The sequence below is a fragment of the Catharus ustulatus genome, chromosome 29 (assembly GCF_009819885.2).
Source record: "Catharus ustulatus isolate bCatUst1 chromosome 29, bCatUst1.pri.v2, whole genome shotgun sequence".
In the NCBI taxonomy this organism is placed as follows: Eukaryota; Metazoa; Chordata; class Aves; order Passeriformes; family Turdidae; genus Catharus; species Catharus ustulatus.
In genome coordinates this window covers 1,232,681-1,249,240 of record NC_046249.1, presented here as the reverse complement: position 1 = coordinate 1,249,240, position 16,560 = coordinate 1,232,681, and the positions used below count along the sequence as shown (strand labels likewise).

Genomic DNA, 16,560 nt, shown 5'->3' with positions numbered 1-16,560 from the left:
CCAGCGGGGCCTGCCCTACCCTGGGGCACCCACCTGCCGCCATCCTGGGGGCAGCACCCTTCATCCTGCCCGTTCACCGCAGTGCCCGCGGGGCCGCCCCCGGTGCGCCCCCGGTTTTGAGGAGCGCGTCCCCTTTAAGACTCCCGTGGGAGGCGTGGCCTGGCGGGGCGTGGCTCAATGGGCGTGGCCTGAGGCAGAGCAGCGCGCGCGCTGATTGGGCGGTGCGGCCACGCCCTCTCCCGGCGCGGGGGCATCACGTGACCCGGCGGCGGCGCCCGGCGCGGTGGACGCTGGAGGCCCAAGATGGCGGCGGAGCTGGTGGAGGCGAAGGTGAGGGAAGCGGCGCTGCCGCCCCGCCCGCGGGGCCCCGACGGCACCGGGCGGCTCCCGACGCGGCAGGACGGCGGGGGGCGGCGCTGCGAACCGCGGGGGTGGCGCTCCGGGGCCGTCCTTTCGCCTTTTTACCTCAGAGACTGCCCCGCCCCGGCCTCAGGGCCGCAGCCCCCACCGGACCTCCCGGGGCCGAACCGGGTTTGGCCGGGCCGTGGTGCTGCCCGCGCTCCTCGGGGCTGCCCTCACGCCGGGTCTGCCCCGCTAATTGCCGGGATTGAGGATCGCTGGTGCTGCCCCCACGCCCCCCAGCCCTGCTCGCCGCCCCGGGTGTGGGGGGCTCGGTGCGGAGCTGTCCGGCGGGCGGGGGTCGGGAGCGGCCGGGACGGGCCCTGCCGGGGCAGGGGCGGCCTCAAGGCCCCTCTGGGATGGGGTGCAGCACATCCATGCTCGGAGTTGTGTTTCCGAGGCGGTTTGTGCCTCGCTTGAGGGGGGAGCGGGAGGTTTTCCCGTTCCCCTCGGGATGCCGGCTCTGTGCGAGCCGGGGGCAGCCGGTGCTGAGGCGGTTAAAGAGCAACGGCCGGGCCGGGGAGCGTCCCCTGCAAGTGTTCCCAAGGAAATGATCCCTGGGAAGCGCTCCCCAGCTCCTCGGCAGGGATGGGGATGGATGGCAGCAGGAATCCCTTGGGGAGAGGCGTTTTTGGGGTTCTGGAGGGGGGGATTCGCTCTCCAGGCCTCGCCCCGGGGTTTTTTTGGGGTCTGGGCCGTCCCACACGAGCGGTCCTGGCAGTCCTGGTGCTCTCCGAGCCCTGGCTTTGCTTTCTTTGGGGTTTGTTGTTGTGTTGCTGCTCAGATCTCGTCATCCTTGATTCCTTCCAAATGGAAACTCTGGGCTCCAGCTCCGCTTTCCACCCCACGAGCCCTGGCTGAGGTGCTCTAGGAGCGATTCCCACAGGAGGAATTCCCGTCCCTGTGCTCCTGGGATGCCCTGGTGCCTCCTGCTGCTGTGTCCTGATGAATTTATCTTTCCAAATTCACCTTTTATCTTCAAATCCCTCGGGGAGAGCAGCATTCTCCCCGTTTCCTAACACAGTTTAATGATGCTGGTGGGATTTGATCAGGCTTGATGATCTTGGAGGTCTTTTCCAACCTTAACGATCCTGATTCTGTTTTTTAGTTGAGGAAAACTTGAGGCACAAAGTAGATTTCTCCAGGATTTCATAGGTGGTGTCACTGCTCTGAAATCCTGAATTTCTGGCAATTAAACATCTTTTCTCTCCTCTTTATTCATCAGTCTTTTTTTCCCCTCATCAGGGATATTTTGGGACTCATCACGACTCCCAGAAGCTCTAACTACAGACAGTGCCTTAACAGCTTTTGGGTTTTCAGATTAAATGACATATGTAAGGGAAAAGGAGAAAATCAAATGGCATTTTCTCTCTCATCTAATTCCCACACATCCAAAAGTGGCTGTGAAATGTTTCTGGAAACAGTTGTAGTTTTCTTAATTTAAAAAAAAAAATCTGTAGCTGGTTTAGTCCAGGAAATGATAAGATTGTTAGTTTATTTTTTGTGCTTTCTTTTTAATTATTAATTCAAGAGTGGGGTAGAGGTTGGGGGATATCTGCTGGATTTTTTTTAGTGGGGTTTCTTCTTGAATTCCCATATTCCCCACAAACCAGGGAGGATGTGGAGTGAATATGTGTGGATAGTTTATTTCCAGGGCTGCTTGTATTTTCCAACCCATGTAGTTTATCAGCTGTTTTTTTCAATTTTAAGCCTGTTGGGTGTTTGGGGAACTGAAATGCCAGCCTGGAGCTGTGGGTTGAGCAGGAAGAATTCCTGGTTTCTGATGGTTTCTTGTGGCCTTTGACTCTGCCTGGATTACACAGAGAGGGAATTTTGGAAGGCTGAGCCGGGTTTTGCTGCTTATCAAACACTGAAATTGATAATTCCAGTGTGGCACCAAGGCAGCTCCTGGCTGGGATCACAGGGAACTGCTGGCATTGTTCTCCTGGGAACACACTGCTCTCTTTAATAATCTGAATATCCTCCCATACTCTGAAATATCTGCTTTTTAAAGATCCTGTGCATGTAGGGAGGATTCTGGAGGGGTTTTCCCATCCAGCCCCTCAGCCTCATCCTGATTTTCCTCCTGTGCCTTGCACTGACACATTTTGGAGGAAATTTTCCACATTTCTCTGGGAATTTTGGATTCCTCAGGCTGGGGAAGGAGTTCATGAGCTCTTCCACAAGTGAGCCCTCTTGGTTTAGATCTCTGAGGTCACTCCTGAGGATGCTTAGCATCTGTCAGAGTGATTTTTGAGTCATTTGATGACTGTGCTGCTGGGCTGGCACTTGGGTGACGTTTCAGTGGCTCATCTCTGTGTTTGTGTGGCTCAGACAAGAAATGGGAACCAAAATCAGGTGACAGCAGCAGGTCTGGGGTCTGGTTCTGGCCGGGTTTGGGGCCTGGTTTTGGACAGGTTTGAGGGCCTGGTTCTGGACGCGTTTGGGGTCTCTTTTTGGACACATTTGGCCAGGTTTTGGGGCCTGGTTTTGGCCAGGTTTGGGGCCTGGTTTTGGCCAGGTTTGGGGCCTGGTTTTGGCCAGGTTTGGGGCCTGGTTTTGGCCAGGTTTGGGGCCTGGTTCTGGACACGTTTGGGGTCTCTTTTTGGACACATTTGGTCAGGTTTTGGGGCCTGGTTTTGGCCAGGTTTGGGGTCTGGTTTTGGTCACGTTTGGGTTCTCGTTTTGGACACATTTGGTTGGGTTTGGGGTCGCTTTTTGGCCAGGTTTGAGGCCTGGTTTTGGTCACATTTGGTCAGGTTTGGGGTCTCTTTTTGGACACATTGGGGTCTTTTTGAGGGGACAATTTAAAAATATCATACCTTGTAGCTATAAACTGAGAACTTCACCTTTGCCTTTCATAACTATAAGACCATCTTTTAATTTTTTATCCCCCAGAACATGGTGATGAGTTTCCGAGTCTCAGATCTTCAGATGTTGCTGGGTTTTGTTGGCAGGAGTAAAAGCGGACTAAAACACGAACTAGTGACCCGAGCTTTGCAGCTGGTCCAGTTTGACTGCAGCCCCGAGGTGTTCAAGAAGATCAAGGAGCTCTACGAGACTCGTTACAACAAGAAGGGCTCGGAGGTGGCGCAGGCGCCGCCGCACCGCGCGGAGCCGCTGCCCCTGCACGCGTCCTACGAGCGCGGCGGCGCCGTGGCCCGGACTCTGCCCGCCGCCAACATCGACTACCCTGCCCTCTACGGCAAATACCTGAACGGACTGGGCAGGTTGCCCCCCAAAGTGGCCAAGCCCGAGGTTCGCTTGGTGAAGTTGCCCTTTTACACCACGCTGGATGAGCTGCTGAAGCCGACGGAGTTGGGTGAGGTTGGGGTTGGGGATGGTGGAGGGGATGGGGAGGTGAGACAACTCCTCCTCTCTTTGCTCTCGTGCTCAGAGTTGGCAGAGGAATGTTTAATATTTATCTCAGTGGTTGATAAAAGAGGGAAACAGCTTTTCAGAGAGAATGTTGGGAGAGGGGATGGTCTTCAACTAAAAGAGGTTTTCTGCTCTAAGAGATTTTCAGTTAAAAGGTGTTTTCTGCTAAAAGAGGTTTTCTACAGAAAGAGGTCTTCAACTAAGAGAGGTTTTGTGCTAGAAGAGGTTACTGCTAAAAGATTTTCAACTGAAAGAGGTTTTCTGCTAGAGGAGGTTTTCTACTGAAAGGGATTTTCTGCTAAAAGAGGTTTTCTGCCAAAAGACGTTTTCAACTAAAAGAGATTTTCAGCTAAAAGATGTTTTCTGCTAAAGGAGGTTCTCAACCAAAAGAGGTTTTCTACTGAAAGGGATTTTCAATTAAAAGAGGTTTTCTGCTAAAAGAGGTTCTCAACCAAAAAAGGTTTTCTGCTGAAAGAGATTTCCAACTAAAAGAGGTTTTCTACTGAAAGAGGTTTTCAATTAAAAGATGTTTTCTACAGAAAGAGGTCTTCAACTAAGAGAGGTTTTCTGCTAGAAGAGGTTTTCTGCTAAAAGATTTTCAACTGAAAGAGGTTTTCTGCTAGAAGAGGTTTTCTACTGAAAGGGATTTTCAATTAAAAGATGTTTTCTGCTAAGAGGTTTTCTACTGAAAGATGTTTTCTGCTAAAAGAGGTTTTCAATTAAAAGAGGTTTTCTGCTAAAAGATTTTCAACTGAAAGAGGTTTTCTGCTAGAAGAGGTTTTCTACTGAAAGAGGTTTTCTGCTAAAAGACGTTTTCAACTAAAAGAGATTTTCAGCTAAAAGAGGTTCTCAACCAAAACAGGTTTTCTACTGAAAGAGATTTTCAATTAAAAGAGGTTTTCTGCTAAAAGAGGTTTTCTACTGAAAGATGTTTTCTGCTAAAAGAGGTTCTCAACCAAAACAGGTTTTCTTCTGAAAGAGATTTTCTGCTGAAAGAGGAGAGATTCAGCTGAGATTCAGGGTGAGGAGGGCCTGGCACAGGGAGGGAGAAGCTGTGGCTGCCCCTGGCAGTGTCCAAGGCCAGGCTGGAGCAGCCTGGGGCAGTGCAGGGTGTCCCTGCCTGTGGGATCATCCTTCAGCTCCCTCCCAACCCAAATCCTGGATTTTCCTCCCAGCTGGAACGTGGCACTTTGGGCTAGAACTTGGAAGCACCAAAAATCCCTGACCTGGAGCATCCTGTGGATAAAAAAGGGTGGCAACACCTCAGAGTGGATTTAAAAGAGGGTAGCAACACCTCAGAGTGGATTTAAAAGAGGGTGGCAACACCTCAGAGTGGATTTTAGAAATTTTTTTTGTGTGTTTTTCACAGTTATTTGTGTGGTGCTGTGTGTTTTGGTGGGTAACCAGTAAAACCCCATTTCATGGAGAGTGATTTTTCATTCTTTCAGTTTGGAGAAACAAAGAATATTGTTAACTGGTGTCAAACAGAATGGTCTGGTAGCAAATTCAGCGTGTCCAGAGGAGTTGTGTTCTGCTGAGTGTCTCATAAATCCATGTGGTAATGTCAGAATTCTCTAAAAATGATTTTACAACTTGAGCTGGTCTGGCTTGGCTGAGAAGATATTTGTTGTGGCTTGCAGGGAAAAAAATAGATAAAGATTAGATTGTGCAGAAACAAAAAGAAAATGGCCAATTAGTCAGATTTTCTATAATTTCTTCTTCATTTGAAGGCATTAAAAGAGCTGAGTGATGACAGAGTCAAGCCCCAACATTATAATTGTGTGGGGAATGGTTTGTTCAGTGTGAAATGTGTGCCAGTCAGCAATTCCAAGATGGGATTTTGAAGGAAAACAAATCTCCAAGAGGTGGAAGCACCCAGAGCCTCTCTGGGATTACCAGATTTTGTTCTGGGTTGCCAGGAAATGTCCCCTGCTCGTTAAAATCAGCCTCTCCCTGGCAGTGACACCTCCCCTGGGCCAGCCTGGCCCCTGGAGCTTTCTCTGATTTTTTTTTTCTGCTGCTGGGGGAGGTTTGTGTGGAGCCAGGAGCAGCTGGGCACCAGCAGATGTTTCTCACACCTGATCAGGTGCCCTCCAGCTCCTTTTCCAGCAGCAATTTCATTGTTGTAAAAAAAGAGTGAGCTGCTAGAAATGCAAAATAAACCATGAGCAGCTTCTCACTTCTCCTCATCAGGTTTGCTTTGTCTTTGTGTGGCTGAACAATCAGCAGGACTCAATTTCTGGGCAGTTTTTAATTAGAAATATTAAAATTTACTTTTTGTTATTGTCCCTGTCAATCATCACTTGCTGAAAATGAAATGTTTGGTTTTTCTGCTGGTTGTTTCTGTCAGGAGAAATTTGGATGGGAACTGGAACTAAACAAAAGTTCCATGAAGATATCTTCCTTCTTACTTTTAAAAGTTATTTTTGTGAGCTCCATTTGCATTTTCAAAGCAGAAAAGGGACCAGAGGGAAGCACCTGGAGTGCCCCAGGTTGTCACCAGGTTTTTTATCCTTCCCTCATCTCCTCTTTTCCATACAAAATCCTTTTTTTCCACTTCTGAAACCCTCTTGCCTTTGAATAACCAGGCAGAGCAAAACCCCCAGTTCTTGCTAAATCATTTTAAAAAAGCTGTTTTAGCACTTCCTCTTTGTGTTCCTCCCGTGACTTTCAGCAGCTCAGGGTCTGAACTTTGCTGAGAGACACAAAACTGAAAATAAAACATGTTTGGGTTGGAGTAAAGGCTGCCACAAAGTTTTTCCCACGTCTCAGGCTTCATTTTCCCCACATTAAATGCACTTGATCTTCAAATTATCAGTGTGCAAAAGGCCACAGTTAATGCTGGGCTCTTGTTGAGCCTCTCTGAGGGTGAGCTGCTGTCCCACCCTCAAGGTCAGGGGGTTGGAAGTTGTGTTTTGTCTCTCCCAGCTGCTTTTTGTGTTGCTTTTTTATTATCTCAGCTAATCTTTTTTTTGTTGCTGGGGTTGTTTGCTTGCTTTTGCAGAGCCTGCCTGCTCAGTCTGGTTGGTTTTTGGGCTTTTGTGTCAGGCTCAGGTCTCCTCTTGGGCTTCTGGAGGATGTGACACCACTGATGTGGTGAACTGATGGCTCTTGAATTATTTGAGGGGAAGAAAAATAATTTTTAAAAAGGGATGAATCAAATCCAATCCTGTGCTGGTTGTTCTGAGCAGTGAGCAATAAATGAGCAAAGCTCCCATCAAAGCAGAATTACAAAAACAGGTGAAAATTGGAATTCTGGGGTGTGGGAGAAAAGAAAACTTGGAGATAAACAGAGCATAACAATCAGCTGGAGCTCAGTTTGATGGACACTCTCTCCTTCCCTCCTCAGTTCCACAGAATAATGAGAAGCTTCAGGAAAGTCCATGCATTTTTGCATTGACACCAAGACAAGTGGAGCTGATCAGAAATTCCAGGTACTCCTCACTGGGTGTTAATGCAGAATTCCAGAATTCCTCTGGAAGCTTTTGTTCTCTGCAGGGAATTTGTGTGAGGGCATCAGGCTGCTCCTCCTCTGGGGGAGAGGGAGCTGCAAATTCAGCCCTGCAGGTCCTTAAGTTCCCCTTGTGCTGCTCTAACCCCCCTGTGGGATGGAGATTTGGGGATGGATTGGTGGCTGACCTGAATTCTGTGCTGGGAGTGCTCAAAAGGCAGAGTGTGAGAGGCTCTTTGCATCTGAAAGGACCTTCCTGGGTGGGGAGGAGGCTGCAGGAGCTGCCCCAGGAAACATCAGGATTAGGATTTCTCCTGACCTCTGTCAAATGCAACTCAGAGTCAGACAAAGCCTCTCCTCAGAGGTGCCAGGGAGTTTCCTCTTGGCTGCCCTGCTCCCTTTCATGCAGGAGAATTCCTCCAAAAATTCAACATAAAACCTTTAAATGTTTCTCTTTATCATCAAACAAAGAGCTGGAGGAAGAATATCTCGGTTATTTTGCCTCCTTGTTGTGTGTTCCATTCCTTTTCCTGATTCCAGTTCAGCTCCTGGCAGGAATAGCCCTGATGGGGGTTGCAAATATTCACACTGGGGCCTTAATATTCATTCCCTTGGTTTGCATCAGCAGCTTCAGCTGAATAATTAAACACAGAGAACTGTCAGGTAAACCTGACCTTAAAACCCAGTTTTTATAAATTCTCACAAATCACCAGAAGGCACCTGAGCAGTTTTTAAAAGCTGTAGGTTGGTGCATCAGGAAAAAAAAAATAATAATTACAGGACCACTGATATTTGCAGGGGGAATTGTACAATTTAAATAAAGTTGTGTGAGGTAATTTTTAAAGGTCTATTAAAATAAATTAGGAACAACTAAAGTTCTTGAGGCTGGCAGCTGGTTTGGGTGATTTTTTTTTTTTCTGTACATAATTAATTTGAAGTTTCTGTTCTTTCATTTACCAGGGAGTTGCAACCCGGTGTGAAATCGGTTCAGGTGGTGCTCAGGTAGGTCTGGCCTGGCTTCATTGAACATCAGGGGCAGAGCAGGGGAGGAGGGAACATTCCAGCAAGTTCCAGCATGGATTTCATGGCTCCAGAGAGAATTCCCAGTGAGCTTTTTGTTCACAGGAGCATCTCAAACTCCACTTGGGAACCTCAACAGCAGAGTCCCACCTGATGGGCTGTGCTGAGGGAGCCTGGATTGGGATTGGGATGGGGATTTGCACAGTGCTGGGTATTATGGGATGTCTTGTTTCTGCCCAGAATCTGCTACACAGACACCAGCTCCCCTCAGGAGGATCAGTACCCTCCCAACATCGCCGTCAAGGTGAACCACAGCTACTGCTCCGTGCCGGTGAGGACTGGGGGGGCAGGGGGAGATCTGGGGGGGAAATGAGTGCAGTTTGATAGGGAATTGCTGTCCTGATGAATGCCAGACTATAGAAGTGCCCTGCTTAAGTTTAAAGCTAATTATTTAATGGGTTAGCCATTGTGTTGTGTGTAAAAGCTGTTTGCTTTGTGCTCCTTCCCCCCATCCCTGAGACCTGAGTGGAGTTTAATGGAGCTGATCAATAGATGAACCTTGAGTTCAAAAATAAATAAATCTATTTCATCTTCCTGCTCTAGGGCTACTACCCCTCAAACAAACCTGGGGTGGAACCCAAGAGGCCCTGCAGGCCCATCAACCTCACCCACCTCATGTACCTGTCTGCAGCCACCAACCGCATCACGGTCACCTGGGGCAACTACGGCAAGGTGAGAGCCCAGGGAGGGCCCAGGCAGGGCCCAGAGCTGCCCAGGGGTGCCCAGGCAGGGCCCAGAGCTGCCCAGGGGTGCCCAGGGGTGCCCAGGCAGGGCCCAGAGCTGCCCAGGGGTGCCCAGGGAGGGCCCAGAGGGGCCCAGGGGTGCTCGGGTGGGGCCCAGGGGTGCTCGGGTGGGGCCCAGGTGGGGCCTAGAGCTGCCCAGGTGGGGCCCAGGGGTGCCCAGGGGGCCTAGAGCTGCCCAGGGCTGCCCAGGCAGGGCTCAGGGGTGCCCAGGTGAGGCTCAGAGCTGCCCAGGGGTGCCCAGGCGGGGCCTAGAGCTGCCCAGGCAGGGCCCAGGCGGGGCCCAGGGGTGCCCAGGCAGAGCTCAGAGCTGCCCAGGCAGGGCCCAGAGCACCATCCTCACCCTCTCCTCCCTCTCTCCCCAGAGCTACTCGGTGGGGCTGTACCTGGTGAGGCAGATGACCTCAGCAGAGCTGCTGCAGAGGTTGAAAACCATCGGCATCAAACACCCGGAGCTCTGCAAAGCGCTGGGTGAGTGGCTGTGGGAGGGGCTGGCTCAGCCTGCTGGGGAAGATCCACCACCACCACTCACAGCTGTGCCTGCCTGCAGCTCTATCAACCCCACTTTTTATCTGAACAGACTTGCTGAGCTGTGTGTGAGTCGTGGGAGGTCAGCCCCAAGCCGTGGTTCTGGTGGCAGCTCTGTAGTTGGATTTAGGATTTGTGCCAGGTTCGTGTCGTGGCTGGAGGGGCTTCATGCCTTCACCTGGGGCAGTATGAGCAGCAGTGATCCTCAGCATGGCCAAAGGACATTTCTGGAGCGAGGGATCCTGGTGACAATGTCCTGCTGCCCTTGGGGTGGCAGTGGGATGTCACCAGCAGCACTTTGATATGCCTTGAGAGCTTCAGAGAAGAGATGCTTGTCCCAAACCACTCAGGTAAATCCTCCTGGGATGAGGCACGTGTAAAACATTGCTGGAAACGAGGGGAAATTTCCTTTCCAAGGTGGAATCTGACTTGGAGCTCAGGAGTGTGGAAGATTCCCAATTTTTCATGTTGCTGGACAAAACCTTCTCACTGTTCAGTTCTGATGGTCTTTAAAAGTGTCCAGATCCTGGAGAACTCTTCCCAAGGATAAGAAACTGTCAGGGAATCCCAGGATAGTTTTAAATCCATGGCAGGGACACCTCCCACTGTCCCAGGCTGCTCCAAATCATGGCTTGGACATTTCAGGGATCCAGGGCCAGCCCCAGGGCCTGCCCACCCTCCCAGCCAGGAATTTCTCCTGCACATCCTCACCTCAATTTCCCCCTTTTTCACTGCAGTTCCTGCAGGAGCCCCTTTGCAGCATCCCTGGAGCCCCTTTGCAGCATCCCTGGAGCCCCTCAGGGGCTGGAATGCTGCTGGGAGATTTCCACTCAACCTTCCTTCTCCAGGCTGAACTTCCTCAGCCTGCCAGGCTTGGAGGTGGATTTAGTTCAGATGATTCCAGGTGTATGCAGGCAGCTGGATTTCAGGCAGGGATCAGTTGTATTTGGTGATTTTAATAAAACCAAATAAGAGCAATGTCTTATTTCAGCTCCTTTGTGTTTTCATGCTTGGAAGTTGTTTGGATATCCAGGACTGGCCAACCTGAGGAGCTCCTAAACTCGGCTTTTCTAGCTCTGGTCTGCTCTGCAAACAATTCCCTTTGGCTTCAGTCACATCTCACTGCTGACTCATCTTCCTTTGCATACAATTCTGTAGAATTTAACACAGGAACATTGTCTGAGAACAGATTGTGGCTTTGGATCCAAAATCCTGATCAGGAGATCCTAGAAAATTCTCCTTCCCATGTCTCCCAGTAATTGATGCCCAGAGAAGGCTCTTACAAAGAACTTCATAAAAAATTAAGCTTGGATGAAAAGGCTCCTAATGTGAGGAAAACAAGCCCAAATCTTGTAATCTCCTGGGAATTTCACATCTGAGAAGTCACTCTCTAATTAAAGCTGGGTGTTGCAGAGCTGCATGTAGCCTCATTGTCTGGAGACATCTTGTTATGATCTGAAAAGGTCAGAAGCAATGGTTCACTTGCTCCAAAGAAAAACGCTGGTGGAAGTGTCAGAGGCAGCTGCAGACAGCAGTGGGAGCAGCAGCTCCTCCTCAGGGCTTGGGGAGCAATTCCAAAGCTCCTTTGGTTGATTTTTGCCCCTTGGTGTGGGAGCTGCACACGTGGGCCCTGCCCATCTGCTGCTTGCTTTGATTTCCCTGCTGCTCCTCTGGGTTTTCCTTTCAGGCTGCAGCAGCAGGGGCAGGATTCCTCCTTCCCCAAAACCTCTGATTCCTCCCAGATCTCTGCTGGATGGCTGCTGTGCCTGGTTCTGCATGGCTGCCTTGCTCTGAGCTGGGTACCTCTGGGCCTGTTCTGCTTCCTGTGGAATGTTCTGGAATAAAGGAGGTGGCCAGCAGAGAAACTGAGGAATGGCAGGCCAGCAGTGCTGAGAGGAGGCTGACTAACCTGGAAAAAGGAATGGGATGTGTTTTCCCTCTCAGGAAGTGCCAGGGGGGTGACATTTCCCCCATCCTGGAGGGAATAAAACCCCACCATGAACTCAGCAAGGAATGAACCCCACCATGAACTCAAGGAGGGAATAAAACCCCACCATGAGCTCAGAGGGAATAAAACCCCACCATGAACTCAGAGGGAATAAAACCCCACCATGAGCTCAGGGGGGAATAAAATCCCACCATGAAAGGAGGAAATGAACCCCACCATGAACTCAGCAGGGAATAAAACCCCACCATGAACTCAGAGGGAATAAAACCCCACCATGAACTCAGAGGGAATAAAACCCCACCATGAATCCCTGTGCCCATTCCCACCATGAATTCCTGTGCCCATTCCCACCATGAATTCCTGTGCCCATTCCCTGATCCCCACACCTCCCAGGGCTGGGCTGAGCTGCTCCCCTGTGCTGCTCAGTGCTGCTCCCCCTGTGCTGCTCAGTGCTGCTTTTTGTTCAGTGTTTGTTCAGTGTGCTCTGCTCTGCCTGCAGTGAAGGAGAAGCTACGCCTGGACCCCGACAGCGAAATCGCCACCACCGGTGTCCGAGTGTCCCTCATCTGTCCAGTGAGTCCTGCAGGCTTCTCATGGAATTCCACTTTGGGTTGGAAGGGAACTTAAAACCACCCAGTGCCACCCCTGCCATGGCAGGGACACCTCCCACTGGCCCAGGATGTTCCAAATCCCATCCAACCTGGCCTTGGATGTTCCAGGGATGCAGGGACACCCTGTGCCAGGGCCTGCCCACCCTCCCAGCCAGGAATCCCTTCCCAATTTTCCCTGTGGCAGTGAGGAGCCATTCCCTGTGTCCTGTCCCTCCCTCCTTTGTCTCTCCAGCTCTCCTGGAGCCCCCTTCAGGCCCCCCCAGCTCTCCCAGTTTGCTCCAGAACCAAGGAGCTCCAGCTCTGTTTTAGCCTGGTTTTGTCAAGAACCCAAACCATCCTCCCAGCCCAGCTTTACAAACTCACAAATATTTTTCCTGCTGAGGGGATGTGGGGGCTCCTTGCCAGGGGTGTGCTGGCTGATGCTCTGCTCTCTGCCCCCACAGCTGGTGAAGATGCGCCTGTCGGTGCCGTGCCGGGCCGAGACCTGTGCACACCTGCAGTGCTTTGATGCCGTCTTCTACCTACAGATGAATGAGAAAAAACCCACATGGATGTGCCCTGTGTGTGACAAACCTGCCCCCTACGACCAGCTCATCATTGATGGGTGGGTTTTGCACCTCTGTGCCCCTTCCCCTTCCCCACTGGGTGCAGCATCCAGCTCTTGCTTGAAGTTCACTTTGAAAATGTTGGGAGTTTATTGTGCTGGTGTGTAATATTCTGGTTTCAGTGTTTTAGTGTTAGAACAGGTGGGAATGGGCTGGGAGGGAACAGGCAGCACTTTTGGGGTGAGTTTGGAAGCAGCTTTGTTACCCCAAATTCTGGAAATTTTCTGTGGACTGGGACCAGCAACACCCTCGTGGTGCTGCCCAAGGACTGGTGAGCAGCACACATGGCTCCTGCCTGCTGGGAAATGATCTCCTCCCTCCTGGCTGGGGGATTGGCCTCTCTCAAGAGCAGGGAGAGTTTGGAGCAGTGTTTGGGGTGCCTCCAGCTCCCCTGGCACAGGGAAGTGAGCAGACCAGTCTGTCCCAGCCCCACCGAGGGTTCCTTTGTGGGCCCTGGGCAGATGCAGGAGCTGTGGCTTTGCAGGCAGCCTGAGCACAGATAACCTGTTTGCTTTGTCCCCTGGCCAACCCTGACAGGAAAATCCAGTTCCTTGGAGATCTCTGACGGGGGAGAGATGAAGGGGAAGCTGTGAGGGGCTGCATTGTGGAACCCTCACAGGTCCTGCACAAGGAGCAGCAGGGTGGGCCTGGGAGAGGCTCAGCAGATTTTTATCCCTGCTCAGGGCTGGGTTTGATGCCAGTTCTGTGGGGTGAAATCCTTCCCAGATTTGCCTGGAAGTGAGAGAGGGAAGCTGGCACTCAGCTGGGTGCTGGGAGTCGAGAAAGAGCCGGAGGCTCCCGAGCAGGGAGGGGGTGGTTGGTCAGGTCTGGGATCCTCGGGGCCTTGTCAGCTTTTGGGAGCTGCAGCTTGGTGGTTGCTGTGCTGGTGATGGGATTGGCTGTGGGAACAACTCCTGCAGGAGCTGGGGAAAGCTGAAACTCTCCCACTGTGGTGCCACAAATTTTTTCCTGACCTTGGAAGTCTTTCCACTAAGAGTTCTCCTTCCTCCTGAAGGAAAATGCTGGAGTCCAGGAGGGAGTGAGGCCTGGCAGAGCAGCATTTCCAGATAAACATGCCAGGCAAACATGGGACACAGGGAATAAAACAAGGGCCTCATTCCAGGTGTTTTTTCACAGTGTTCCTGTTGCAGGAATGTTGTTCTGGTGGCTGCTGTGGAGATTTGGGCAATAAAACTAGGAAGGAAGGGAAGTGCTGCTCGTTGGATTGCCAAGTCCCTAATGCCAAAGGATATCTCACCTTGTGCTAAACCTCCCTGGGAATGTCCCTGGGAATGTCCCTGGGGATGGGGCAGCCCCAGCTGCCTGCCAGCAGTGCCTGGGAAACTGGGTGAAGAGGCAAAACTCTCTTTAATTGCAGCTAATTAAGGAGGTAGCTGATGGTTTGGGAGCATGGACAGGAAGGGCTGGGATGGATTTGCACTGTCAGAACCTGCACTGGTTTTATGGGGAATAAAGTCCATGGCTCCAAGGGCTCTGAGCTCAGGAGGCAGCAGCAGATTGGTGTTCACTGCAGGCTCAGGGCACACACCCTGCTGAGTGCCAGGGCTGTGACATCTCCTGTGTCCCCTCTGCAGGCTCCTGTCCAAGATCCTGACAGAATGTGAAGATGCAGATGAGATTGAGTACCTGGTGGATGGCTCCTGGTGCCCCATCCGAGCCGAGAAGGAGCGGAGCTGCAGCCCCCAGTGCCCAATCCTGGTTCTAGGTGAGACAGCCTGGAAAGCCCTGGGGGAAATCTCACACTTGCACCGTGCAGGATCATCAGTGCCACCTTCTGCCATGGGCAGGGACACCTCCCACTGTCCCAGCTTGCTCCAGGCTCTGTCCAGCCTGGCCTTGGGCACTGCCAGGGCTTCTCTGTGCCAGGGCCTGCCCACCCTCACAAGGAGGAATTCCTCCCCAATATTCCCTCTGGCCAAGGAACAATTCCTCCCCAATATTCCCTCTGACCAAGGAGCAATTCCTCCCCAATATTCCATCTGGCCAAGGAAGAATTTGTCTCCAATATTCCCTCTGACCAAGGAAGAATTCCTCTCCACTATTCCCTCTGGCCAAGGAACAATTTCTCCCCAATACCAAGGGACAATTCCTTCCCACTACTCCAACTCTGGCCAAGGAAGAATTTCTCCCCAATATTCCTTCTGGCCAAGGAACAATTCCTTCCCAATACCAAGGAAGAATTTTTCTCCAATATTCCCTCTGACCAAGGAACAATTCCTCCCCAATATTCCCTCTGGCCAAGGAACAATTCCTGCCCAATATTCCCTCTGGCCAAGGAAGAATTTCTCCCTACTATTCCCTCACAAGGAAGAATTCCTCCCCACTATTCCCTCTGGCCAAGGAACAATTTCTCCCCAATACCAAGGGACAATTCCTTCCCACTATTCCAACTCTGGCCAAGGAAGAATTTCTCCCCAATACCTAGGAAGAATTTTTCCCCAATATTCCCTCTGACCAAGGAACAATTTCTCTCCACTATTCCCTCTGGCCAAGGAAGAATTCCTCCCCACTATTCCCTCACAAGGAACAATTCCTCCCCAATACCAAGGAAGAATTCCTCCCCACTATTCCCTCACAAGGAGCAATTCCTCCCCACTCTTCCCTCTGGCCAAGGAAGAATTTTTCCCCAATACCAAGGAACAATTCCTCCCCACTATTCCCTCACAAGGAACAATTCCTCCCCACTATTCCCTCACAAGGAACAATTCCTCCCCACTATTTCCCCTGTCAGTGAAGCCATTCCCTGTGTCCTGTCCCTCCCTCCCTTCTCCCCAGCCCCTCTCCAGCTCTCCTGGATCCCTCCAGGCTCTGAGCTCTCCCTGGAGCCTCCCCTTGTCCAGGCTGGGTGGACAGGAGTGGTTTCAGCTCCTCCTCCTCCCCCTCAGGTTCCTCGGACGTGAACGGGCTCCTGGCCGCTCCCAACGGCACCGGCGAGAACGGCAAAGCCGCGGACGTTGTGGATTTAACACTGGACAGCTCATCCTCGGAGGAGGACGAGGAGGAGGATGAGGAGGAGGATGATGATGATGAGGGACCCCAGCCCAAACGACGCTGCTCTTATGAGAAAGGTTTAGTCTCTGCCTGCTGACTGCAGCCACGGCTCGGAATTCCCAACGGACAGACTTGAATACTCTGGTGCTTATTAAACTGGAGGAGGGGGAGAACGTCCTCTCCCACCTCATCTCCCTCCCTCCCTCATCTCCTGTGACTTTCCTATTCCAAGTTACTCATTAAAACGAGAGAAAAAAGAAAAAAAAAACAAAAAACAAACAAAAAAAAACCTAAACAAAAAAAACCAGACACAAACAAAACAAAACAAAAACCATTGAGCTGCTTCTTGGTTGGAAAACGACCCCACTCAGAGCCTGACCCTGAACTGGAGCCTGAAGTAAAGAAAGTGTCTTAAGCCAGGCAGGATCCTCCCTCACCTGGATCCAGGATCGGGGGAGCTCCCCCTGCACACCTCCAGGACACCCACCCTGCATCTCCAAAGCCGTGTGCAGTTTGATCCTCTTGTTAATTAACCATTCCTTAATTAATCTAAAGGTTTTGCTGGACGTGTGAGTCCGGGCTGGGGGTGGGAGGGGGGTGTGGGGAGGGGGCTGGGGGGGGTTGTATAACCCAGGATAGAGAGGGGGGGTTTGTAGGGTGGGGCTGGGGGCATGGGGGGCCAGGGGAGGGGACATGTCTGGATGGAAGCACTGTTCTAGCTCGGAGCTCCAGCAGCTCTGCACCTCATGTAAAGAGACACGTTTGGAATTTGAAGCTGATCCCAAGGGAAGTGTAGAGGTTTGTGCAG

At 51.4% G+C, this 16,560-nt stretch overlaps 1 protein-coding gene across 1 annotated transcript; it reads left to right on the top strand.

The window, feature by feature from the left end:
• The first annotated feature begins 243 nt into the window (after nt 1-243).
• PIAS4 (protein inhibitor of activated STAT 4) lies at nt 244-16,331 on the top strand. Its single transcript, XM_033082376.1, has 11 exons — nt 244-330; nt 3,298-3,721; nt 7,127-7,211; nt 8,189-8,230; nt 8,489-8,579; nt 8,852-8,980; nt 9,414-9,519; nt 12,024-12,097; nt 12,579-12,739; nt 14,336-14,466; nt 15,647-16,331. Exons 1-11 carry the CDS (start codon nt 304-306, stop codon nt 15,847-15,849), a joined length of 1,473 nt encoding a protein of 490 aa, XP_032938267.1. The 5' UTR covers nt 244-303; the 3' UTR covers nt 15,850-16,331.
• Nucleotides 16,332-16,560: the final 229 nt, after the last annotated feature.

What these genes read in the sequence shown, in the direction of transcription:
- PIAS4 (XM_033082376.1), top strand. Translation starts at nt 304, where the DNA reads ATGGCGGCGGAGCTGGTGGAGGCGAAG. An exon ending in GCTGAAGCCGACGGAGTTGG is followed by an intron (nt 3,722 to 7,126) that starts GTGAGGTTGGGG and finishes TTCCCTCCTCAG; the next exon opens with TTCCACAGAATAATGAGAAG. An exon ending in ACAGCTACTGCTCCGTGCCG is followed by an intron (nt 8,580 to 8,851) that starts GTGAGGACTGGG and finishes TTCCTGCTCTAG; the next exon opens with GGCTACTACCCCTCAAACAA.